The 26,890-nt window shown below is 43.3% G+C and overlaps 1 protein-coding gene across 4 annotated transcripts in view; it reads left to right on the forward strand.

The window, feature by feature from the left end:
* FGD3 (FYVE, RhoGEF and PH domain containing 3) overlaps window positions 1–26,890 on the forward strand; it is a 103,538-nt gene that overhangs the window by 29,208 nt on the left and 47,440 nt on the right. For 2 of the 4 annotated variants that reach the window (XM_042880316.1, XM_042880315.1), the window contains exon 2: window positions 26,182–26,352. In XM_042880316.1, the coding sequence (XP_042736250.1) occupies window positions 26,182–26,352 (171 nt within the window). Of the gene's footprint in view, window positions 1–12,564; window positions 12,600–21,346; window positions 21,392–26,181; window positions 26,353–26,890 lie in introns of those variants that run through there. The other 2 variants (XM_042880317.1, XM_042880319.1) reach the window with 2 other exon arrangements.

The following is a 26,890-nucleotide window of genomic DNA, read 5'->3' on the forward strand; positions in this document are numbered from 1 at the left end:
CTTTGAGCAATGCTTTGCTACTAGTGGTTACGAGGATGCACTGGTGGGGAAGCTGTGGGAGCATGGGAAGGCATGGAGTTGTGCTTGGTGCAAGCTGGGCACTGTGTGATCAGGGGAGCGTTCTTAGGGTGATGTCACAGAATAAGTATGACTTCCATTTTATTTGTATAAGGGTTTTTGGTTTATGACATAGAGAAGAAATGCTGAAATCGTATTTGGCTGGGGAGGAGAATCTGTACAAATGCACGGATCAGGCTGTTTGCTGCTTACAGGAGGATGGGCTACCTTTCCTTTACAGATTCCCTATTCCTGTTCCAGCAGTGTGCGTTTTAGGCATGATGTATGTATACATAGAAAATTGTTTCAGCTTCATACTGTGAAATGTTGTTAGGGAAAACATTTTTTAATTCTCAAAAAAAAGTTGGTCTTGCACAAGATGAGTTACTTTAATTTTGTCACCTCAAACCAAAGTGGAAATCAGTGCTGTGACCAGAGTCAGAAGTCAGTGCAATGACCAGAAGACCCAGGTTAGGGGTCTTCTCCCCACAGCTGGGGGATAGACCACCTATACCTCCTGAGGAGCACTGGCACTCCAGTGCCACCTTATATTTCCATGTGGGACCCAGAGGAGGAGGAGGGAGATAAGAGAAGGCAGCTGCTCTGGGTGTGTTGGAGCAGCTGTGGGACCAGGACCAGCTCCAGCCAGGGTTTCTGTACATGAAATCCTTGTAGCCCAGCTGGCTCTCCACTTTTCTCACAATGTCTTAACCTTGACTCAACAGTGCAGCTGGCCATTCATATGGCCCTCAGCTCCATTCTGTGCTTAACTTTCCCCTTTTTAAATAAGCCTGCTGGAAATGGTAAGTAAACACACCGTGGAATTTAGAGCAGATTCCCTTTAGCTGCTGTGCTGCTGTTTGCTGTGCTTGCAGATCCCAAGGGAGCTGGCGTGACACAGGTATCCCGATGCCTGTGCTGAGATGCTGAGGCAACAGATCTGGCTGGTGTGCCATTTGACAGCTGTTATTAAAAGACCTTCAGCAATTCCTGTACGCTCAGAGGTAGTGAATGGGTATTCCTTAGCACGCAGAATTGAAATACATTACTTTAGTAGTAGTTAATAGTGAACTGATGCCTGTGGAAGTTGCTGTTGTTCTGGAGAGCCAAGTGTTGTGTCAGTCTAACACATCACACTGCTGTCACTGCATGTGGTGGCCATGTGCAACTGTCTTGTGTTTCATTGTCTTCTGTATTTAGCCTGAGATCATCATCGTGGTAACAGTGACATTTAAAACTGTATGTAGTGAAGGCTGTATGTACGTGAGCCCAACCCCAGCTCAGTATATACACCACTATAGCTGACACAAAGTGTCACCTCTAACTTATTTTTAAATTTTAGTACATTAACCAATGCTGTAAACCCATAGCAATTAGACTATATTAGCCAGCCTTGCTGGGATTTTAGTGACAGGCTTCATTCTGCCATGGGTTATTTTGGCGGATCTCTAAGGGGAGCTCTAATGATGCAGTGGGAACAAGTTGGGGTCTCACCACAGCAGTGGCACTGCCCTGCGGTCACTCAGTGCTTCTCCTGTCTGCTGCCACCAGTAACAGAATCACTGACTGATGTACTTCAGAATACACTCGATAATGCCAGCAATGGCACTGCTTGCTGTGCTGTAGTGATAAGCTGATGCTCCTTATCGAGCCTGCCTGAAACTGGTCATCCCTGCTACAGTCTTGGTTCTGCAACAGGTTCATCCTTGCTAGCAAATTTTTAATTGCAGTTGAATGGGAATTGCCATCAGTGCAAACACCAGTATGTGAATAAGTTCTTTCCCGGTTCTTCTGCTCTTCCTCGCAGGGCTCATGGGCAGCATGTGCCTCGGCCAGCGTTCCCCATCGCACCCAAGTGCTGCGTGTAACAAGGTGCATCCTTAGGAGATTCAGCGAATGTGGAAGAACACAGGGTGCTGGTGCTGGTGGTGGTGCTGGTGGTGGTGCTGGTGGTGGTGCTGGTGGTGGTGCTGGTGGTGGTGCTGGTGGTGGTGCTGGTGGTGCTGGTGCTGGTGGTGCTGGTGCTGGTGGTCCCCTCCCGCTGGCCCTGCGCAGCCATCAGCGCGGCCTGTCAGCGCCTCAGCCCCCTCCCCTCGCTCCCCTCCGCCTATTGCCATGGAAACCCGGGGCCGGCTTTCGGCAGCCTCCAAACTACTTTTGCTCTTTCATCATGCATGCTGGCATTGTCAAGGGCTGAGGGTATTCCTGCAGCTTTGAATGAATAAAAAAAAAAAGAGAAGCTGAATTTGGATGGGCGTTTGTTATCTGGGAGGCCCTACAGCAGGAAAGAACGGGCAACCTTCAAGTGACCTAGTGTCCGTACGGTGCCTAGTAAGGAAAAACAGTCTCGCTTCATTAATTGATTAACTTGGAGGGTGGGGGCTGTCGGAGCGATCCTTCTGAGAAGTGGACGCGGCGGTTTCCTACCCAGCTCGAGGTGGCAGCGGGCAGATGGCTGGCCGGGCTGTGCGGGTGCACCTCTGGTAAGCCTGCGAGCTGCTGAAGTCGTGCTGTTTGTGGGCTCGGTAATGTCTGCTCAGGTATCACGTAGAAAATGGTGCCTTAACAGCTGTCTGCTCTTTGGCTTCATTGTGCGTTTGCCGCTGCTTGGTGTCGATGCGCTTAGCAGTGCGTGTTTGGTGGGAGCAGTTGAGAAGCTGGTGGTAAAGCACTCGCTGTGTTTGCTGCTGTAATGAGCCAGGTTGATTTTATCATCTCTTTGCTTGCTTTTCTAAAATCCGTATTTGTGTGGCATTTGCGTGTAGATTTTGAGAGGGTTTTTGATTGTGTGATAACGGCAGCATGTGGAACTGGTAGTACTTGTTAAAGGAAAACCAACTGCTTGCAAACAGCATCTGCAAATGGGGAGGAATGAAATGGTGTTGTAAGTAGTGATGTTTTAAATATTCTGAAGGCAGAAACCTGTCTGATAAAGCATTGACAGAAACATTTCATCTTGCTTGAGAAAACCGATTTGGCAGATTTTAGTTCTATTTTTCTGCTGATGTCCTTTTATATGCTGTCTGAGTACAAGCATCACAGTGCAATGAAAGTATTTATTAAAGTATTTTAGGGGGCCCCAAGCAAAGAATTGTGTTGCCATTTGATTGACTTATGACAAGCTGGCTGGATTTTTGTTTCTCCTTGCATTATTTGGTTGGGGAGGGGTAAAAATGTAGCTTTCCTCTAAATGTGTCTGAAGTACATAATGGCTGTGAAGTCACCATGACAACATGGGGACCTGGATCAGATTCTCCCTTCACCCCTTCTGTGTTTTGTTGTTTTCTAAATATTTATCTGTGCATTCTCTGAGATGTTGCAGGGAATATCTTACAGCTCCTGTTGGTTCAGCACTCAGTGTAATCCAGCTTTTAGTGTACATTGTGTCTGTGCGGCTTTTTGGGTAAGTGCTGTAATATATATAATTCACAGTGTAGCTCAGATGGAATCTAAACAGGGACATGAGGACCTGCAGCCAGGAATTAGGTGTCTGCATTTCCCCTGGTTCTGGTGTTGCAGCCCCAAAAACTTCTGCTGAGCTCTTGCATGGTTCTGCACAGTTGTGGCATCACTTCTGAAAGTTACCTGTAAACTGATGCGTATAAGAACATCTGTGTTCAAAATAAGGCTGGAATATAGCATGAGCTTATGGGCAGTGAAGGAGAAATCGGATTTTGGTCAAGAGACAGTTATTTTCTCTTCTTTGCTAAGTGGAACTGAATGCACCTAGTACAAGAGAAGTGCCTGGAGGTTTTAGCAAGAAGTGATGCAGGTTGCCCCTCCCCACTCATAGAGACTTGCTAAAGACACCCTGTCTGGTGTGAGGTGGAATTTGTCTTCGGTTTCCCTCTCTCTGAGGCACTACAGTTCCACCTTGTACAAATTTTTCCAGCTTGCTGAGGGTTGGACTGTACAGGGCTCTTCAAGCTCTTCTGAAGTGCTGGCAGTGTATGGAAAGGAGTGAAAAACTGGGTTAAAGGGGGGGATACAAGAAGAGAGGGTGTGCAAGAAAGGCAGTGGCTGTGGTCTGCAGTCCCACAGCTGTTGGCATATGCATTCATATGCTGTCTGAATTTAGACAGATGCTTACATTAGGGTTAGTATTTTGGGGTGACAGATCTCAGGGCTCTTCTAAGGCAATATTTAGTTTGGGAACTAGATAAGTTATGTACAGATCTTTCTCTAGTGCCATCTTTGCAGGGCTTATAGGGTGGGAGGGAAGGTACTTATTATTTGTAACAGCAAGCTGTGTAATTTGTGTGTATTTAATGAAGTAACATGTGGATGTTTTGTGGAGATGATGGAGGTGACATTTCAGTATTGGTGGAGAAGGGTAATTAATACTTTTAAAATACTTTTAAGATATCTGTGTACTTATTGAGGGGAAAAAAAAACAACGCTGTAATTTGGATTCATTGAAGTAAAAGTTGCAATTGTTTCTTGTGCCTTATCATATGTGAATCTCGAGATGAAGTGTATTATCTTTGACATCTTCCTAGAACATATGGGCTTGGCTGTTCCTGTGGCAGAGTAGTGAGCATGTTTCATTATTAAGTCAATTGAAAAGCAAATACAACATGACTTTTGTCTTTGCCATGTTACTACACTTCCCTGACCTGAGAAAACAAAGAGCTGGAGGTTTTCCCCTCTATTCCTATCAACCTAACGTTTTACTTGCTGCTACACAAGTCATATAAAGACTTTTTTTCCCTTAAATTTAGAAGAGTACTGAATTCTGTCTAACACTGGAACTGAAGCTCCAAGTAGAGGAATTACCTGGAGCTGAGTAGAATGGTGCCCTTTGAAGAACTTCATGTCTATGTGACATTATTTCCCCTTTTCCCTACTGTTGCTTGGTGTTATCATTTCAAATATAGCAACTGTGCAGAAAATCCAGTTTTTTGGAAATACAGCTTGAGTGTCTGAGAAAAGATTTTGTTTGAGCGGAGGCCCAAAGCAATGAGATAAATCAGTGATGAGAACAAGTAAGAGCAAGAATCTGCTGCAGTTAGGTTATACAGATTTTTGTGGTTTTACATCTTGCTTTCAGGAGCCTTAAAGTTAGGAAACGTACCTTAAATGCTAGAGGCAAGAACTTGAAAGTCATGAATTTGGGAATAGCATTGAAAAGAAAAAAAAGATCAGACCAGAAATAGATTTCAGCTACTCCTGTCACTCTCTTTCCTCCTCATGTACTCTGTGTACCTAGTGATACTGAAGTTAAATGTGGTGATTGTGTCAATTGAATTCTTTGCTGAGTGAACCAGGAGAGTAATTGTCTTTCTTCTAACAATAAATTACTTCCCCTTATTCCCACGGCTTGAGACAGCCTTGATGCTGTAATGAAATCCAAACCCTCTAGATGTATGAAGGTGCAATGGGAGTAGGGCGGATTGACATCCCCAGTGGCTTGCAGCATTCTTAGTGTTTAAGGATGGATCCTGGAGATTGAAATTACAGTTTTTACTTCATGTAAAGTTAGCAGCAGTACTCTAAGAGCCACTGGTGCCTCAAACCAAGATATGTATAGAGAAAGATATAGATAGATAGATAGACACAGATATCTTTCTGCTCATTTTGTCATTTTCTGTGTGGAGTAAAGAAAGACTTTATTTCAAGCTTTTCAGGTACTGAATGCAATCACATTTTTTGCAGTATGTGTTTAGAAGCAATCTGTATTTGCTCTGTCCAAGACTGGTGCTATCTTGCAGTCCAGTCCTTCTGCTTGGTCTTTTCCCTGGTACATGGGGAGTGCTGGTATGTGGATTGCCACAAGGCACTTTGTGCCAGGTCCAAAATCATTTAATTTTATTAATTTAATTCCTTAAGACACAGGGTGTCTGCTTGCTCCCCCACCAGAACTGATAAACTCACTAGCATGGGTGAATTCACAGTTTGTTGTTAAAACTGAATCCCATTTTTATAGAACTGTTTAGAAGACAAAAAAACCACAACGTTTCTGCAGTTGTTTGTTCCAACTGGAAACCCAAACAGCATCTTCACTTAAGCATGAGATCCACTGAAGCTTTGTTTCTACTAAAAATGCAGATGTGGCATTAAAAACCCTTTGCCTCCAGAATGATGCATCTGGAGGAAATGCTTCACTGAAAGTACTGTAGGTCTCAACCTGTTTGGTTTATCAAAGACAGCTTGGCTTTAATGTGGGTTGCTTTCTTTGAACAACTGACACTTCGGTCTGAGAAAGCAAGAAGATGAATCTGTGTTGATTTGTTTGCAGAGGTGATTTGTGCTGTGACTGGGCTCTGCTGGGTGCAGCCTGCTGATGTGCTGTGTATTGTGGTGAGGTGGGAAAAGCAAAATGGCTCGGTTCTGTCTTTTGGGGGCTGTGGTCTTGTCTTGCTGGCTCCCATCAGAGAGCGGCCTGCTTTCAGCATGCTTCCCTACGCAACGGATGAGCTGCATTAGGTATGGTATAAAACTGCATCTCTAGTCCCACTGCCAGCACCTGTGTGAAGTTCTGCTCTCTAACATAGGTCTTTCGTAGAATCATAGCATCACAGGGGTTGGAAGAGGCCTCTGGAGATCATGAAGTCCAACCTCCTGCTAAAGCGGGTTCCCTACAGCAGGTTGCGCAGGAACCTGTTGGCATGAGAAGCAGAGTGAACAGCAGTTGCCATGAACGTACTGACGTGTAGGGTGGTATGAGATGCAGGGGACTGTCGGAGCTCACAGCCTGCCCCTGTGAGATGGTAAGTCTCCCTTATAAAGGAGCAGCGCTCTTTGTTCGTTTTCAGCAGTCTGGATGGAGGGGCAGGAGGTTCCGTTCTTGTAGGATTGGGCCCTTGAAGAGTTAAATGCACAGAAGTGCTAATCAGTGAATATTTATCATGGAGGACCGAGACTGGAGAAAGACCGAATATTCCTGACAGTTGGTGGTTTTTAGTTTGGTAGTTGAGTACTGGGAACATCTTCCATCTAATATTCACACCAGGTTTTGACTTCCTGGTTGTATTTTGTGTTTGCGTTAGCTTTGCTTTCCACCAGGTGAGGTGTGGAATGGGTCCCAGTGTGGGCTTTTTGCAGTCATTGTGTCTTCTGTCAGATGCTGCAGCTGGGTTCCTTGCACCCCGGGCAGTGTGGGTGCAGGTGGGCCAGGGGCACCAAAGCTCTTCTGCTGCTCCAGCAGTGGCTGTGTGTCCGAGAGGCTGAGTGTGTTTGGGAAATGCTCGCTTCATGCCTTTGGTTATTGTGCTAGAATTAGTAAATTGGCATTCAGTGAAAGTAATTCTCAGTAATTAATTTTTTTCTCATCACTGAGCTTCATGTTTATAATTAGTTCTCTTGTCTGCTTCAGGAGATGAATATCTGTCTGTTGGAATGAGGTTTTTTTTTGCTTCATTTTGTTGAAAATTGCTCAAACTACACTTATTGTCATCAGTGTTCATGGGAAATGAAAAATCACTGTGGTGGAGGTTCAGAGCCCAAGGAGCTCTCAAGCACCCCTGTGCTTAGGAAGGTAACTTGAAAATACCAAGAAAAGGCAGGCAAACATTCCCATTAATGGTGTGTTTTCTCCTAATGCTTTTATTAAAAAAAAAAAAAAACCCTTCATAGTAAAAATAGATGGCAAGTACTTTACTGTATAACCTGTGACTTTTATGTCTTCCTGCTTTTACAATGAGTTCATTTGGTCATCTTCTGCGTGGATAGATCAAGGCAGAGGAATCACACTAGATTACATGGTGTCACCTTTGCAGTTCAGAAAGACAAAATGTTCACAAAATTCAAGCATAGATGTATCTTGAGTGTTCTTGAAACAAAGAGTTTCTAGAATGTATGATTTGGAAGATTGCTCTTGCATGCCAAAATAGATCATTTCTACCTATGCATTTTCAGAGCAGCAGTCTCTTGTGCCTGTTATGTGCAGTTATCCAATGAAAATGTTTCATTAACTTTTCCTGTTATTATTTTAAAATGTAGAAATGCAGTCTGACAATCTGGAATCCTGAGGTAGTCCTTTGACAGTGAAATTATCTAATCATCATGCATTAAAATCATCATGCAAAAAAATCATGCATTATCAATGCATCCAGATTTATTCTTGCACTTGCGTGCCCAAGTACAGCAGTTGGGTTGAATGTTTGTTGTTATTTTTTTTTGTTTGAGGAAGACTGAGCAAAGAGTAAGAGAATATTTCGAAGTAAAGTTAATCCTGTTTTTCCTTCATCCCTTTCTACGTGGGAACGATATGAGGAGTTCTCCCCGATAGTATGGGAATCTATGTTGAATTAATGTGATGTGGGTTTATTTCTAAGCCGCTTACTTAACTCCTGGGGGCATGTGCAAGTCTCAGACTGTGCATCTACTGCTAGTTTGAACGTTACCCAGAGAAAAGGAGTGAAAGCTGTGGTTAGAAGGCAGTGTAATACACTGTGTGGTTTGGGTCAGAATGCTCTCAGATCATGCTGTGCAGATGAAGAGACTCCTCCTGAACACAGTGGCAGCTGACCTGGCCCATGTTGCTGCCACCTCCTGCAGACACCTGTGGGGCATTCAGGTCGCTCAGCTGGGGGAAGCAGGGGGAGGAAAGGTGAGGAGCAAATATACAAGTTGAACATGTCACTGGTTTATCAACATGGCATCAGTGGCTTCAGTGGTGAGGCAAAAAAACATTAAATCTGCTGGTGGGAAAATGACTTGAAAGGTACAGACAGATCCACGGCGACATGTAAATGATCCTGGATAGCTGATGAAAAAGTAGAAGCTTGGTCATGTGAAATACAGCAGGTATAATCATCCTTAATGTACAGGAAATTCGCTTTCAACAAAAGGAGTATTAGAATACCTGCAGAAATTGAAATGTTTTTCTGTTGGCAGAGCCAATGAAGGGACCTTGAAGAAAGGCTGAAGAAATCAGATTCTCTTATTTTTTTCCATCTGTGTTAATTTATCTTAAAAACAAGCCAAAACAGTAAGTTCTTTGCTTCCTACAAAAACTTCTGTTGCCCGTGTCTTTTGGCCACAGCAGTTTATTTTCCTGGAAAGGTGTTTGTGCCTTGTGTTCTGGATGTGATTGGCTGGAGATTAGCTTTCCAGTTTGTGTTTGCTGGGAAGACAAGTGCTAGAATTGCAATTTGGGAGCACTCGGATGGAAGGCAGGAGCGCACACTGTGACTGGGATGAAGCTCTGGGGTCTGGAAGGTGAGTGCTGTTGCTGGCTGTGAGGCAGGGCGCAGAGCACTTGGTGGGCCATCAGAAGTTGTTACAGGGCTGCTGGCTGCAAACTGCACTGTAGTAGCCCAGAATGAGTCCTGCACTGCCAGATCTGCTGAGCTTTTGGGCAACGTTTTGACTAGGAAGGTCAAAAGAGGAAGAGTTCAGGTGCTTCTTTTGGAGAGATGAATAACTTGCCACCAGTTTGCTTATAATAATAAAAGTGAGAATTAGATTGATGTGAGTGGACTAATAGCAGCCACCTAAGGGTAGCAGATTTCACATTTTCATTAATCCACCTCTCTGTAATGAGTTTTCTATTTAACTGCTTACTGTTTATCAGCATAGTGGCGCATTATGTAGGCAATTGGGTTTTGCAGATCAGTACTTTTGTTTCTTGTAATGGTAAAATATTGCTTTCTTGTTTATCCTTCACTGATCATACTGCTGTGAACATTTTCTTTGGTGGTATAGATTACATTCCTTTCAAGCTTGGTAATTGCATCATCTTCAGTGTGCAGTAAAATTTAAGCCATTGTGCACACTGAGTGAGGACTGTGCTGATGAATAGCTGCATTCTCTGATACTCAAACCCGCTCCAATTCATCTGTGAAGAATTGGATTTGGGATGTTAATTATCCAGACAAATCAGCAATTGATTTAAAGCATTGTCGAGGACAAAGCCAAGAATAAATAGCTTCTGCAAAATATGGCATTGTGAAAGGGTACTGATACTGGCTGCTATAATTTGTCTGCGTACCTCTGAAAGCATTGTGCAGAAACATGAGCCCAGCTTTTTGAGATAATTATCCACAATGAATACTAACCTATTTCTTCCTCTGTATTAAAAGACAAAAGGAAATTTGGTTATGTGCTTTGTAAAAATAAACAAAAGCAAGCTAATTAAAACTTGGTGATCCTTCTCAAAAGTTTCTCCGACTTCCGTATGCACATTCGGGGCTTTATGCTATGGAAGAAGCGTTTGCAAGGTGAGGATTCAGTGCTGAGAACTGTGTTAAGTAGATTGGGTGTTGGAGGAAGTTTGGGAGTCGGCGTGGGGGTATGTGAGTATGTGTTTAGATGTACGTATGAACTGTACTTCAGCCTGGAGAAGAGAAGGCTGCGGGGTGACCTCATTGCAGCCTATCAATACCTGAAGGGAACCTACACCCAGGAGGGGAGTAAACTCTTCAAAAGGGCTGACAATAGCAGGACTAGGGGAAATGGATCCAAGCTGAAGGAGGGAAGATTTAGGTTGGATGTTAGGGGGAAGTTCTTTACAAGGAGAGTGGTTAGGCCCTGGAACGGGCTGCCCAAGGAGGTTGTGGATGCCCCGTCCTTGGACGTGTTCAAGGCCAGGTTGGACGGGGTCCTGGGCAACCTGATCTGAATGTGTATGTTTGGTGGCCCTGCTAGGCAGGGGGGTTGGAACTACATGATCCTTGGGGTCCCTTCCAACCCGGGTGATTCTGTGATTCTGTGATTCTGTGTATTTAATCTACTGCGTCAGCAGCAGTGAATCCAGCACATGGACGTGGGGAAATGTTTGTGAGAAAGGTGGAGGCATATATAAAACAGATTTTTTCACCTTACAAGTGCGTTGGTGCATGGATTTGTAATCACAGACTCGTCGAGTGGTTTGGGTTGAAAGGCACCTTTAAGATCATCTCATTGCAGCCCCTCTGCTATAGGCAGGGACACCTCCCACTAGACCTGGTTACTTAAAGCTCATCTAGTCTGGATAATGAACATGTTCTTGTTTAAGGCATATTTCCTAACGTAATAATAACCTGGAAAGTTTCTTCATTAAAGAAATGCATGTGAATGGTTATTTGTCAAATTCGGGATCTTTTGGTTGTGGATGAGTGCTGCATATGAGAGTTCTGTTTTCCTTAGTGAGACTTGCCTCTCTTTAGCTCATAGAAAAAACTTCCATTTGTATTAGAAAACAGAACATCTGAAAAATCTCTAGGAATGAGTTTTCTTTCCAACTTTAAGCTCCGAGTTAAGTGAGAAAATGGAATTAATGCTGCTTCTGCAGCGCAAGGGATGGCGTTCTCTGCTGTTGGACCCTGGATTTCTTCAAAGTAGTCTGAAAATGGCAATTGAAGTAAGTAAGGGAGTGGCTTTTGGCACGCTCCTATATGTCAGACCTTTTTTTCCTGCCTTTTTAATTAATTTTACGTGAATTAGGAACATACTTGAGCAAAATAGGAGTCTAAGAATGCGACTGTTGGCAGTTGCATTACTGCAGAAAAGTAAAGCACCGCCGATCTGTTTAGCTCAGCAGTGGTTAATGTGTGAGCTGCTAGCTTGCCCCAGTTTTGAGATAAAATGTGTCAGATTGAGGTTGTTTCTTCTCCCTGATGACACAGGCAGTGAGAGCAGGTTTTCTGAGGAGGCAGCATGCCGTCAGGCTGCAGTGACTGGAGGTGCTCCTGCTTGGAGGGAGTTTTTCAGTGAATCCAAGTTCTGGTGCTCTGGCCTGCCTGGAGCATCAGAGGGGAAGGAAGCCAGTGATTTTTCTTTGTGGTAAATGTTTGCCTGTGTTTTTTTCCCATCTCTTGCTGCCTTCTGGAGCTGTTATTGCTGGTATCCATCTTATGGTGCCAGCTCAGACAGAGTATGGGTTTGGACCTAATGAAAATGGAATGAAAAAATGATTTGACTGCTCAGTAGATGGTTCCGTGTTGGGCTGACAGTCTGCATCTCTCTGAAATAGTGCGAAGAGCCACCCATACACAAATTAAAATGTTCATTTCTACAGCCATAATGCAAAGGAAAATGAAAGACATCAGTAACGGTTAAGTAGGAGTGGGGTATTTCATGCTGTTGCTGGTTCTTACCTACTTATTCCACACTGCAAGTCACAGGTTGACCTTCCTCAGCAATCCTCAGTCTGATAGCCTGTCATCACTTCCAGGTACCACTGCTTAGTGTTGTGGCTGTCACTGCAGTGCCTGGGTGTTCCCAGTGCGTCACTGCCTATTCCAGAGAGAGCTCTCAGATTTGTGATCTCCTTCCTTCCCCATACAAGGGGAGAAACTGGGCACTGGGGCTGGTGCTGGTCATATAGCTTTGCTCTGTCCTTGCAGGTTCTCACTCCCAAGGGCAGGGTTTCTGGTCTTTTATCTGTCTGTAAAATGTCAGTGCTGTGGTATAAATAATAAAGGTAATGATGGTCTCACAAGGCAGTGTCTCCCTGGGGAGGACAGAGGCTCCTGCCCCCACCACTCCCAGTCCCCCATGTCCAGATGGCGATGCCTTAATGGACTTGTTCGCATCCTCTCTGAATACCACAGTCACTCAGTTTGGCAGCCGTGTTACTTCATATTCAGATGTTGTGAATCCAGCAATCTGCCTTTCAGGTAGCTTAATTTTTTAAAATATTTTAAAATGGTATCATTTTCAAATGCCAAAACGAAGGAATTTTAATTTAACATCATAATTTGTGTTTTCAACACTCTTTTAACACAATCACTGAATAAATTGAGATTTTATGCCCTCACATGTATTTCCAATATTGAGTTTAAGTATTACTTAATGTTTTCAGATGACATTTAAAGAATTCTAAGATTACAAAAAATGTATCAAAATCTAAGCCAGGCACACTTCTCCTTAACCAAATCCATCTCCTTCCTTTAGGAAATGGCAGAGGAATTTAGTAGCTCTCTGTTGTACATCTTGTGCTCTGTGCCTTCCTCATAGCATTAACCTGGTGTGTTAATTTTCGTAACACTTTAATAACACGGTATTCTTTTCCCATTTTATACCTGGAAACTAAGGTGTACAAAAAAGATGAACTCCAAAGATGAAATCAGTCCTGGGATACGTGTGTTGTCATGGAGTGTTTTGACCTGCCAGTTAAAGCCTTGATGGATGGAGCCCACATTGGGTGGTGATTGCAGAGCAGCAAGTGCTCAGGAGGGTGAAAAGCACTGTGGGCTGGGAGCCCCCCTCAGCTTTGGTTCTTGTGTTGGGCATCTGGATGCAATTCCTGCTGGGCTGATGCCTTGGGGTTACAGCATGGCTTGGTGTCTTGCTTAGAGGGGAACAAGAACCTGAGCTTGGAGCCTGTGGCTGTCATCTTCTTTTTGGGTTTCTCAAAAGAGAGCTGTCACTCCCTGCTGAGGGAGGTGGAAGATAATGCACACTTTGCATATATTTATGAATACTCCATTTGGGTATAGGAAGGGTGAAGCCTAAGCTAATTAGCCCAATGAATTTATGAGCAGAATAACATAGCTTAAGGCGCTTTCTGAGTGCTAACTAAGGTGACAATCACAACATGTTTCAGGATGCAGAAGCGTCTTCTGATGCCACAGGTCAGTGGTTGGTGCCAGTCACTTGTGGGGTGCTGGGCACCCAGCGGGCTGGAGCAAACACGAAGGCATAATCAGGCTTCATTGCAGCTCATCTGTGAGTGTGCTTTCTTATGCCTCTTCTAATTGTTGTTATTTTTTGAAGGGCTTCTGAATTTTCAAGTTTGCTGACACTGAGCAATGTGCTGCTAAGGAAGCACAAAGTGTACTGGCAGATTTAAAGGTGTATATGTCACTTCGGTTGCTTGATGCTCACTCAGTTGTTTGCTTTGGGTATAAAGTTACTGTTCCAAAGGGTGACTCATTCAAAGGTGTTTTTCTGTGTGCTGTGATATTTGCAGCAGTTTATGCTAGCTTGAGCCAATAGATGATAATAAATCCAAAGAAAAATGACAACAATGACAGAACACATTTATCCATAACCCATTCTAAAGAACTGATAAAATTGTGACAATATAAAGTAATTATGTAGTTAGCCAAGTAAAGTAAGAGATCAGAATTATAAATTCATTACGAGTCATTCAGTATCTGAAATAATCTTTCAATAACCTTTTTTTTCCTCTTCTTTCTTCTACTATTAGATCTCTGTGTGTATTTCTTCACGGCTTCTAAGTTTCAATAATCACCCTTATTCTTAAATCCCTCTGTTATTTCCAGTTGTCCTCTCCCCTTATCATTCAGCTTTGCCAGCAAGCATACGTTGTACATATTCCGTATTCTCCATCAATAAAAGGACAATATGAAATAACAAGGCAGAAATTTCCTGAAAACCACTAATTATTGAAACAATTACTGCCGTACAGTAAATGCTATTTTATGAAATAAAATTTTATACACAATTATTTAGATACATCCTGAGCAAGTAACATGGTTTATAATTGTCCTTATCATCCATATAATTCTCTTCAAAAATGCCAGTTGTATTTCATGTAATGACAGACCAGACTCTTATTTCAGGATTGAAGATTGTCACTGAGCAAGAGAAAATGTAAATTGTTTCCATGGTCTTAATTTGCATTAGCACAGTTTGTGCTATGATCTGATTCTGAAATTGTGATGTGTGTGTATTTATATGTATATGTTCATCTTGAGTTTCATTTTTTTCCTAGATTTCTTTAAACTGTCAGAGTTGTAATCCAATTTTGAGACCATGTATGGTATGTTCTTCTCTTGAGGACAAAGATTTAGCTGTAAGTCACCGGGATTTTAGTGTTGTGATTTACAGCTGTTGTTTCAGATAATCTGCTAGGTGCTTGCAGAATGTTCTTACAGCCTGTCAGTAGCTACTGATTTGATGAAAATGTGATTAGGAATAACAGAAAAGAAATGGTTACTACAGATACGGTAAATTAGCTAGAGTTTTGTTCGGAAAACCGACAATAGATCTTTTTACTGTAGCTTTTTTTGCACGGTCCTTCTTACAGGCCTTTGAGTTGGTGCACTTTCTTTGGTGCCTGCCAGGGTGAAGTAAATATAAAGGAAGCTTTATCCCATCCTGTCTGCTCTGGGATCCAAAATACTGGAATCAGTTCAGTGCTTTTTATTCTCTTCCAGTTTACTTATCCCTGCGTTGTTTATGTGGAGCACCTTTAACCTTTCTGGGTTCTCTTTCCTGCTCTTGCTTGAGTCCTTAGAGACAGTAGATCACAGTCAATAAAAGCACTTATCTAGGCCAAGATGATGTTAGTGCAAGCAAAATAACATTTGATTCTGAGTTCTTCCATCTGGAAAATACAGAATATGCTTGCGTATCTCCTTGGAAATGGAAGCAGGGCTGAGTTTGACATCAGGAGTGCCCAGTGTTGCTTCAGTTCAGTGGGACTAGCCTTGTTTTGGGAAACGGCGCCTTATCTCAACCACTTTGCTTCATTGAAGGTTTTTTTATTGGACCTGGTTACGATGTGTATGTCAGTGTTTTTTACCTTACCTCGTGAGTCACTGGGTAGGAACTGGGAACCATCAGACTCTTCTGCACAAGGCAGCGCTGAGCAGCAGGCCTGTGGTGGGCGCAGCACTCGGGCCAGCTTTGCTCCTGGAGGTTTGGCTGACAGCCCAGAGAGGTGCAGCCACTGGCTGTACGCCTGCTGCTGCTTGTTGCGTGAGGGTCAGGATACTTGTTTTGGTTAAAGCCCTGGTGGAGGCCTGAAGCAGATACAATGAAATGTTTCTCACTTTCTGAGCGAGATACTAATGGACAAAATGATCTAGCAATCTTCCATGCAAGTGTTATCCTCCAGCAGACAAAGCAGATTTGCAGCGTATGCAGACATTGGAGGTTTGCTGATCCAGTCAGCTGAGATGCACTGTAGCTGGGACCAAAGGCCCAGGAGACATGGGCATCCATGTCTTCATGGCCAGACCTTACCAAGTCCTGTGCTTAAGAGAGGTGCTTAAGACCAGGTTGGATGGGGCCCTGGGCAGCTTGACCTGGTGGGTGACAGCGTTACCCATGGCAGGGGTTAGAACTGGATGAACTTTAAGGTCCCTTCCAACAAGAGCCATTCTATGAGGCCTCCATTGTGTTGGCTGTACTGCTTCTGAAGGAGCTGAAGGTCAGATATACATGTACTCCAAATCCGTTATTTGTTATTGGATCGCAAAGGGAGAGGAAGACAAGCTAAGCATCTCAACCTTCAGATTTCTGGTGGCCTAATGTGACTGCGTTGTTTGAGCTGCCTAAAGACTACATGACCGTGCTGTTTTCTGACAAGGCAGGACACTTCCAGTAGGATGATACCAAGCAGCAGTTAGAGCTGAAATATGTTATACTGGAAGTGCATTACTGCCAATACTTTGCAATAGGCAGTTCTGCTACCAAAATAGCATATCAGTTTAAAATACTCATTACAGTTTTCAGTAATGAATTTGATTTTGCTTAAATGCCGCAGTATGAATTTACAGCACCTTGTGGTAATGGAGAAAAGGTAGCCTCTCCTGGAGAAGCTCAGTTCCTTAGCAAAAAAACACCTGTTCTGCCTGGTGTTGGTTAGGACCTAAATAGTCTTTTAAATGAGCAAAAGATAATTATCAGTTTACTAAAACCAATAAAATATTTCAAGATTAAAAAAAAAAGACAGTTAATTGGGACACAGTTGGAGATGCATTATATTGTCATTAAATCTTAAGTGAAGGATAATCTCTCCGTATTGGCTAAATGAGAGTTTACCCACTGTAATGTGTGCCATTAAGAAGATTCACAAACACATCAGCAGAGCAGTGTGAGAGTCTTGCATGTTCCTTTTGTCATTAGCAAAAAAATGTAAGAAGCTTCAAGTAAGAGGGGAAATAGATGAAGCCTTTTTTTCTGTGAGCAGGTTGAAAAGAAGATTGGGGTCTCAGTGATGGTTCTTAGCACCTGGCTGTGTCCTGGCCTTTGTGTTTGCCCTGTAAATCACTGGAGGTTGGGCAGCGTAATGCTCTTTCTCCTTCCCACCATATAAATAACTCTGCAAAAGGCAGATCAGCCATCTTTCTCTTTGTTTTAGGAAAAGAATCCCCAAGACAGTAAATCACTCAGATGCAGGTAATCTGAGAGGAACAAATTGGAGCGGTGTTGGCTGGGGTAATTTGTTTGTGTCTAACCTGTGTAAAATCTCTTTGGATTTTTACTGTAACAGATTGTTCTGGTGCTGTGATTCCTGTGTTAAAGCAGTACAGATGTGAACTCCCGGGAGTGTTATTAACTTGAAATATACTCTTTGATTTGCATAATCAGTGTAAGTGTAAATCAAGACTCTTTTATCATAATGAAAAACCTGTTACCTGTCAAGGAAAAAAAAAAAAAAAGAAAGCCAGAGTTGCACTGAATAACTGGTGTTCCAACTTTCCTCTGTGGGGGGGCTCAGTGTGGTTTCTGGGATCAGTGAGGGCTTAGGGATGGGTGTAGTGGCAGCTTTCATTTGGGAAATCTGTGGTGAAAATGAGTTTGCAGTTGCAGCAGCATCCTGCGCTGTGTCCTTGGGGACCTTTGAGGTAATGGCTGCAGATGCTGTGTGCAGGAGTCAGGCAGCACTGCGTGGAGTGGAGCCTCTGGGGTGGCCCAAGGGGAAGCTCCCAGTGATGTGCATGGAATAGTCAGGCTGTATCTGGGGACCAGCACTGAACTGAGCTCATAACCTGCAAAGGGAGATGAGAAGCCTGTTGGGGACTGCAAGGGGAAGGGGCAGGGGAGGGTACTCTGAATTGCTGCTGTTCTGCTGCGTGGTGTGAAGGAAGTGGTAAGTCAGGAGTAAATTAGGAAGGGAGGAGCATTGTCTTCCATTTTCTTGCAAAAGAGAAAAAGCAAAATTAGGTTTTATGGATTAAAGAATTCTGGACTTCATTATACTTGCAATGAAATATATGAACATAAATCTGATTATCTGTAGTCCAAGTGGGCACCTGCAGTAACTTAAGCAGAACTTCTGACACCTGGACCTTGCCTGCTGCTGGAATTAAATCTGAAACCTGGTACCGAAGTCAGACGAGTTGCTCTACGCTCCAGGAGGCAGAAATAAACTAAGACTGCGCTGCACTGAAGAGATGAGCCTGGCTGCCCCTCTCTCCCTGGCTGCCTTTCTGCTGCAGAGGATGTTTCTTGCCTTCCCTGCCAGGTGAATGGCATACCGACACGTGCTGCTACTGGTGGGGCTCTTGTCCCTTGTAGTGTCACTCCAGCTGACATCTGCCCCAGGCTGCTACCCCTTTACTTTGTCACTCTTTAACCTGCTTTCTTTACTAGATACAAGAATCTCCTTTTTTTTCCTTCTTCTTTTTCTACCTTTGATCTTGGTGTCACAGAAAGTTACTATGCCTATTATTTTAGCCTAGAGTAATTCAATTATACCATTCAAGGGGAAAAGCCAGGCAAATGCTTTTTTGAGAAGAATGAGTTTGTCTTAGCCTGTCCTTTTTACTTTGATTAATTGCAAAAGTTCATAGCGCTGCCTTCCAGCTATAGGGATGTGGGTTCAGTATCCTGCAGTGTTACTTTCTGTATGCCTCTATGAAAAGCAAGTTGAGTGTAAATGTTGCAAAACTGTGGCCAGACTCAAAAATTGTCTGATCTCTGAGTAATCACCAGGACTTGAATGACAAATTAAAATTGAAAAGCTGTTTCCTGTCTCCCATGAGGGATTTTCAGTTAAGCCTTGGAATTATTTTGCCAAAGTTGGAGCAGGATGGCCTGCACCTTGTGACCTGGATGCAGCTTCGTGGCTGCCCATTGGTGTGACCATGCCTGGGCCTGGCTGAGCAGGCAGCTGCTGCTTGTGTCCCCAGTAGCCTCAGACAGCACAGGTAAACGAGCACTGACTGCGCTACCACATCCTGTTTCGTACTGTTTCGTACAGGAAATTGAAGTATTTTTGTGTTTGGGCTTAACATGCCTATTGTTAGTTCTGACTGGGGAAGGTATTCTGTAATGCCTTGCTTCAGTTTCGTTCTTTCTTACTTTTAAAGTGAACCTAGTTTTATTTTGTTTCAGGCTGTTCTCAGTATGGCTTTTCTGGTCACTACTTCCATTCCTTTTTAACTCACCAATATCAGGAACCAGGCCTTGCTGCCTTTCCCCTGCTCGTTTTCTTATCTTCACTCCTTCTGAGGAGGGCTGGCTTGGCAGCCTGGTATGAAATGACTGCTTTTTGCTAGGGAAAAGTGACCTTCCACATGGCTAACAGATTCATCTTACTTGTCCTGGAAAGTTTAAAGTGTCTCTGTCTTGCTGCAAGCTGATTTGAAGCTGAATTACACCCAGCAGATCTTGTTGATTGGCTGCGGTGTGAATATGAAACATCCAAGCAGTCTTTAGGAGTCGTTACTTTGAGCTAGCTGGGATGGGATGATGGCTGCTTGTATTCAGAGCAAAAAGCCTGCAGCTACAGCTGAGTGCCTCTTTGGTTTGGTGGGCTGTCCTCTCGCTTTCCCTAGCGCAGGGCTGTGTGCAGTGGTGTTCTGGCAGCTGGATTCCTGAGCTCGTGCTTCTGCCTTTGGTTTGTGACATGAGGAGTGTGAAGGTCTCAGTAGGGATGTTTTAGACATATATTTGAAGCAGTGCAGTGTGAGAGAATTACATGCGAAACTCCTCATTTCTGTCATTTGGAGATTTTCTCTCCACTTACGCACATCTATAATTTATGAAATATACACATAAATGTAGAGCAAACATTTACCTTAGGAATCTTAGGGGTTTATAGTCAGTACCTAAGGGTTTTACCATCTCACCCTGTTGTGAGAGCACTGGTGAAGTGGCCTGGGGAGGCCAGGACCCCGAGGGACAGCAGTGCTGCTTGTCCTGCAGCTGCAGGCCAGGGGACCTTACTGTGTGAGCGGAATGCTGTCCAAGGCACGTGGGAGATCACACTGCTGGGTTTTTAACTACTGAAAAGCACTTGTAAAAAATTGAGAAGCGCTGGAAGGGGTTATAAATCAACAGTGAAATCTCATCCCCTTGTGAAGGCAATAATGAACTATTCAGTGGTCAAATATTAGCAAGTACTGCTAATTGCAGTGAAAGCAGTGCACCTACCTCTATTTGCAGGTCTTCAGGACTGACAAGCGCATGCTGTACCTCTGTAGTGAGCTCATTTTTGGGACCTGTACTCCCACAGCAGCTGGCTTTTAGAAGCGGTTCAGGGAAGAACAACTCAGAACTAAAAACTGATTTCTCAATAATGTGTCTGTTTTGATTCAGATGATGAAAGGCAAGGGGCATAAAGCGTGTACCGCTGCCAGTGAAGCATAGCCTGGAGTTATTTGGGTTAGCATGCAGTAATTTGCTTTAAAACTAGCTGATGATGTTAAAGGTGGGAGATCTTCATGCAGATTTATGTAAAATACTGTGACAGCTATGTTCAGTGGTAACCCTAAGGGTGTTATTGAAGTGTCTGTTAAAGGAAGTGTCCTTACCTGAGGCATTTAAAGGAAGTCAGAAGAGGGTAAAAGTACAATGAACCTGAGGGCAAAATGCTGTAGGTGCAGGTCTGGGGATTGTTGGACCTTCCGGTGCATTATATACACAAATCTGTTTGTTTTAGCTGTTTTTCTGGAAGAAAATCTCTCTTCTGGATGTGTTTCTATGTGGTTGTAAGTTAAACTCAATCTACACGATTTCTCACAGCCCTCCTCAGACACTCAGTAGTTTGCTGTGGTTTACAAACTTTGTATTTTTCTCGTAAGGACACAGACGATCATTTCCCAGGAGAGCATTCTGCTCTGAGAGCCGAAACCAGAAAGGGAGAGGAGGGCTGCATGTTTTCAGGACATAAAGAAATCTTTTGGCTAGCTCTGTCCCTGCTGAGTTAGTCACTGTGGGTTGTTTCACAGCAAACTTTAATGCTGTTACATTCAGGGGCTCCACAGTCACCCCGAGCTGGCCCTTTGGGAAGGCTATGGTGTGACTGCGCTTGGGGCTAAGAGTTTCAGAGCAGAGCACTGGGAGTTTTTGCTTTCTGTGACATGCCATTCTCACATTAATATCGAACTGTATCTAAACAGAAAGCTTTTAAAGACATGTGGCTTTATCCTCTTTACTACTTTAGAAAGATTCAGGATTCTAAATCATCTACACCCTGCGTGTTGTGTTTCAGAAACGTAAAGCTAAGTGCCTATTTCTGCAGATTGCAGCAATCTCCTTTGACTTTTGCTTAGTAAAGCGCCTCAGCTCATACTTGCCACGTTTGTATACTTTGAGTCACCTAACCACACTGATCATAGGAAGTGGGATGGGGGAGGCCAGTTCCTGTGAGCATGGCATTTTAAACCATGAAACAAGAGCTGCAGCAGGAACCGCTCTGCCTTCTTTTGGTTGCCTTATAGTCTGAGCAAAGAAGAAAAATGTGTGTGTCTCTGCTTGAATACAAGTAAGTGATATATATCTCTATTGATATAAAATTGCTTGCTTTCAAATATAATGTCTTCTGGATTCTTTCTGTAAGCTTATGGTGATAGCTTTGCTGTCACTCTTCTTACTGAGGCTGACTTTTTGGAATGCCAGAAGAATAGATGTCATGTGCAGTCACCATTGTTAATGTCGTCGAGCTTGATAGAAGGACATGAGTGCAGCCCCATTGCATGCTGCCTTTTCTGCAGTTCTACACGGTGTGTCTGCGAGCGGTGCTGGTGGCACCTGCAGCTCTGTAGGGACGGGAGGCAGGGAGACGTGAGGACAGGAGGCAGTGCAGGCTGACCTGGGGAGCCGTGCATGAGGCTCTGCCAGTGCTTCGTCTGGGCACTGGGCAGGAGGAGGAGGTGAGTTTCTTGTGGATTTGAGGGAAGGGCTGGAGTTAATTAAGCGGTGTGAAAGGAGAAAGAAGGATATGCCAGATGGCAGCGTGGGGACAGGCCATTGCTGCCTCCAACTCAGCAAGAGGGGTCAGGAGCAAGACTGAGGCAGGGCAGCGTGAAATTGGAGAGGGGGTGAAAGTTGCAGCTCTCTGGAGGCCTCTGAGAGTGCTGCTGGGTGTTTGTAACTGGCTGCAACAAGAAGGGTAGTGTCATGCCATTGCTAGAGGTGATGTCTTTCTTTTGCTTTGCAAGACAAATTTCATTGCAGCTCATTGCACCTAAGGCTCACAAAACTGGGTTTCCATCCAGCGTGGTGAATGCTTTAGTTTCTCTAAGAACATCCTTAAACAACTGTGTCTGTAAACACTGCCTGAGTGTGAAGGGCAAAGTAATATACCACTCAACAGATTCCTGCTGACATGAGGAAGGCATAATCAGCACCTTCTAATTTGTGGCAGGGCTCTTCTTACCACAGTTTTCTCCTTCACAGCATACATTAGTTCTGCCCTTGCAGCCCCTTGCTTTCTAGCAGCAGGTTTCTGCCTTAAGGACAACATGAGCCTCTGCTCCTTGAAAGGCTTTCACTAAGGAGGAGGAACAAAGAGAGAACCTACCAGAGACAGCGTCAGGGAATGCCTAAGTGGATGTTTCAGTTGAGAATAGAGATGTTGGAACTGGGAATAATGAGAACCTTTTAGGAGAGGCTAGGGGTCATTGTGTATGCTCAGTTTGTAGCCAGGAGGTGGGAAGAGCGATGTTCCCATTGCAGTACCTAATGAAAATAGCTCTGGTTATTAATATTGGAGAGTTGCTGTTAAATCTGCTCAGTTCTGGGCACGGAGTGGTTAACTGCAGAAGCATCTTGTGCCATTACCTATATTCTGGTTTGTTTGTCTGAATTTTTTTCTCACAGTGTTTGGTCGGACTGTTGCTGGTCGCTCACCCACTTGATGCACGCTTTGCAAAACAGCGTCAGGAGTGGAGTCACCACAACCAGATGCATCTGTGCTATAGCAGCTCATTTCCATCTGGAGTAGTTTCCCTTTTATATGCTTGAAGAAAGAGTAGAGAATTATAATGTCTTCCTGTGCTCTTAGAGTTGGACCCTGTGGATCACATTACACTGAGTTGCCTTTTGTAGCTGTTGACTTCAATGACAGCCTAACTCAGCAAATTATTAGGAAACTGGAGGCTGTGGGAGCCTGAGGAGCTTGTGGGCGACAGCAGTGGAAGCTCTGTCAGCAGCACTGGGAATGGCCTCACCCTAACTGCTGGTTGTGCTGGTGCCCAAAGCACGTGGATTGAGTGTGTCCATGGAGGTGTGGGGCTCACAGTATGCACTGCATGTTCAGCATTGCTGTACTGCCATAAGAAGGGGAAAAAAATAAAAAATGCAGTGTAATGCAATGAAATGAAGTCAGATTCATCTTTATGGATGTCTGGAAAAATCCTCTGATGATATTAATTTTCAGAAAAAGTGAACTTTTAAAGTAGGTATTATTTATCATTGCCTTTCTAGTGTGTGTAGTTTGTTGAGCCCTTTTCTGCAAGTCCAGCATTTTTTATCCCTTCTAATCCTTGGTCATTCTGTGTGACTTTCCAGGGAGAGCAGGAGGTGGGTTGGCATGGCAAGGTGCTGCTGTGTCCCACTGGGCACTGCCCGAATCCTCCTCTGGAAGAGGGCTGGGTGAGTCCTCTGAGCTGCCTCCTCTTGCAGGGTCTCTGGTAGAGATGCATCTTCTCGCTCCATGTCCCTTCCCAGGAGCACAATGGCACACTCCTCCAGCTGTGGGTTGTACTTCTGGAGAATTCCATGGGAAATAATCCAGTAAATCTTGTTTTCACAGATCATTTTATAGTGCTTGAAAAAATATGTGAAGAAAGTGGATTTTTGTCTTGTGTGCAAAAAGCAGTCCTTAGGGGCCACATCAGAGATGAAAAGAGGGAACCATCTTGGCTGAGATTAAATAAAAAAGAATGAAAGCCACTTTTGTGGTTTCATCCATGCATATTTTTCTTGATTTATGGCCAGCACTACATTTTGTGCTTTAGGTGCTTGTGGCTTTCCAAGTTTCTCTTCTTTTTCAGACCTTATCAATTTTATTTTCTGCTTTGCTTCCTCACTTGCTCTTTAGGTGTGTCATCAATATTTGTGAAGGTTAAGTGCAGACAGTAGGTGAACAGCAGCAACATGTAAGCAATATACAAGATGGTACAAAAATGCTGTATTTTTGGAAGATGATATATTTCTTTTTTTTTTTTTTAATAGGTGTTTTTAATGGGAAGTAGTAAGGCTTTGCAAAGTATTTGCTCTGGAAATGCCTCTGAACACAAGTGCTGGAGCAAGTGGAGCCAAGTTCAGAGCTCGCTTTGGGCAGGACGAAGGCATTTGCCTTCATCAGGAGATTTTGTACCATGATTGTTTGCATGGATTCTGCTGTAGGAGGGAGCTGCTGTAGGTACAAACATCCACTCAGAGTTGGGTTGTTCAAGTCATTCTTAGGAACAAATGCACGTGCAGAAAATCCAGGACTGCTGGATTGCCACCCATCCACCATCACCAGTTCCTGCTGAAGCACTCGGGGCTCTTCTGTATGCTGACGTTTATATTTTATTGAATTACAGCTTTTCTCATGTGCGTGATTTTAATTTCTTGCTGTGTTGAGCTACAGAGAATGGGAAGGAGATTGTCCTTGCCCTGAAAGCTGCCGCGTCACGGCATGGCTGTTGTCACGGAGAGCTCTTGGTACCCAGAGCTGGGGCAGCTGCATAAGCTCCTTCTGTGATGATTTGTTTGAAATAATCTATTAATCTGCTCTAACAATCTATTCTGCTTTCACTGCACTTTCCTGATAAGTGAAATCATATTTGAATAAAACCTAGTGCTTATAAATGTCTGGTTTCTAATAGAAGCGTGTGTTAATAGCTGATCTTAAGTGTGCTGAAAAGCAGATTCTGTAGTGGAAATGCTAATGAAGCTTCAGCAGCAGTAACTGGCGACCGTGACAAGGAATTCAAGGTTGTATATTTGGGTTGCAGAGCAATATATTTGTGCTGTCTGTATCTATTTTTGTCAGCAACATTAATATCTTATGACTTTTTTTTTTCTTTAAATCCGTACTGCTGCAAAAGTTTCAGCATCAGCTAATCTTCCCAAGCAGTCCGTGAGGCTCAGGTTTCAAAGTCATTATCCCAAAGGTCACATCCTGATTTAATACCATTAGTGTAAACCCAGGATCGTTCAGTTGGTGTGGGTGGAGGTGCTCGTCGTTTCACTTTTTTGATCTTACTATAAATCTAACCAAGAGTAGGTTGCATTTGTGAGGCTAATGCTGTGTTCTCGAACACATCACAGGAAGGCTAAGATTGATTTTCACCTTCAGATGAATCCTTTCTACGTGGGGCAGGTCAGCTCCCTCTCCTGAAGGGTGCTGGGCAATTAGCTAGTCCGCTTCAAAACAGGAATTTGTCAAGTTCCCTTTGCTATTGATTTATGGATTGGCATTCACATTTCTACATCAGATAGGTTTTCCTCTTCTTCATCCTACTGGAAGCCAATATACTCCTGCGTTCATTTGCAGCAATTTTAAACCACAGCCTTTTAAAACCACTTTTATGCCTTTTTATATGACATGCTATCAAAGGTAGTTTGAAGATTTGATGTTCCTGGAGACTTGTTACAAGAGAAGTGGAAAAAGAAGTGTCCACCATGTGGAGGTGAACATATGGGTTTTCCACAGTACCCACAGAAAATGAATTGAGAATGTGGAATTAAAAGGCAAGCAAACATTCATCATGCCTTTCTCTCCTTTCCCACTGGATCATATCTTAATGGGATCTTTTAGACTGCAGCCTTTTGGGAGCATGCTAATATTTTGTGTAAGGGCGAATAGTAAATAGCAGCAAAATACAGCTTGACTGATTACATCTCTGAAGGAGTGGAGCTTGTACCATTCCCATGCACATGGGACACATTCACCATAACGTAGGTGATGCTTCTTGCTTGTTTATGTTTGTTTTACCAAATAGCATGATGTTGTACCTCTATTTCTGACTGGAGGAGTCTTCCTGAAATTGCTTTTTTATATTTACTCTTTTATTTTGGGCGTCTGTTGTTTAAAAAAAAAAAAAAAAAGAAGTAAATTAATTATTAACTTTACCAAAATTCCTGGTGACTGGAACTAGGCAACTACTTCAGTATGATTGTTGAAACTGGATAGACTGGTTGTCTGAGTGAATGGCTTGCACTTCTAGCCCCTTTCCTTAGGATATGATGAGAACGATATGCTTCTACAACTAGCACGCATTTTCTCCAGGATTAATAAAAGGAAATAAATGTTGCTTTTTTTCTTTTTTTTCCTTCTAGGTTGCCCTTGTTCTCCTTTTCAAATCAAATGTCACATTGACTCAAATCCAGCATTGGAAGCATGTGGGGAACTGCAACATATCAGCCCGGCGCAATGTATCCATCAGACTGGAAGGAAGCCCAAACCCAAAACTCCACTGGCCAAAATGCATCCTCTGCAGAAACCCCAAGGCAAGTGGCTTTGACCTCTTAGCAATTCTGCAAGCTTCTATCATATGTGACATTTTAAAATTATTTTTTCTAAATTTTAAGTCAAAGCAAAGTACTTATTCTGTGTTCTGAGGTTCCAATACAAGTAGGAGGTTTGTATTATCTTTGGTTTTCCAGTTTTAGAGGCATCTTTGGGAAGCCTTCAAGAAGAAATTGATTGCTTAACTTACTGATTTACCTTCCCTTTATTGTTATTATACCTCATATAGCTGTGAAATCTAAATTTAATTTAGCAATATTGTTTTCATTCTCTGTCATTAGTTTTTGTTTTTAAAGTGTTTAGAATAGCTTATTATTTAAACCTGGATCTGTTTTCCATTCGTTTTAAGAAATACATGTAGCAACAGGAAATGCCAGAATAGAGTTAATGCATTTTAAAAATGAAAAATAAACTAAACTCATCACTTCCAGGAGATATGTGGGCTGTGTTAATTCCACAGTCCTGCCAGACTCAATGAAGTAGATGACCCAACGGTACAATGCTTTCTTGAATAGTTAT

Source organism: Lagopus leucura, unplaced genomic scaffold (genome assembly GCF_019238085.1).
Source record: "Lagopus leucura isolate 7727_CA_CO unplaced genomic scaffold, USGS_WTPT01 Super-Scaffold_100026, whole genome shotgun sequence".
NCBI classification, from domain to species: domain Eukaryota; kingdom Metazoa; phylum Chordata; class Aves; order Galliformes; family Phasianidae; genus Lagopus; species Lagopus leucura.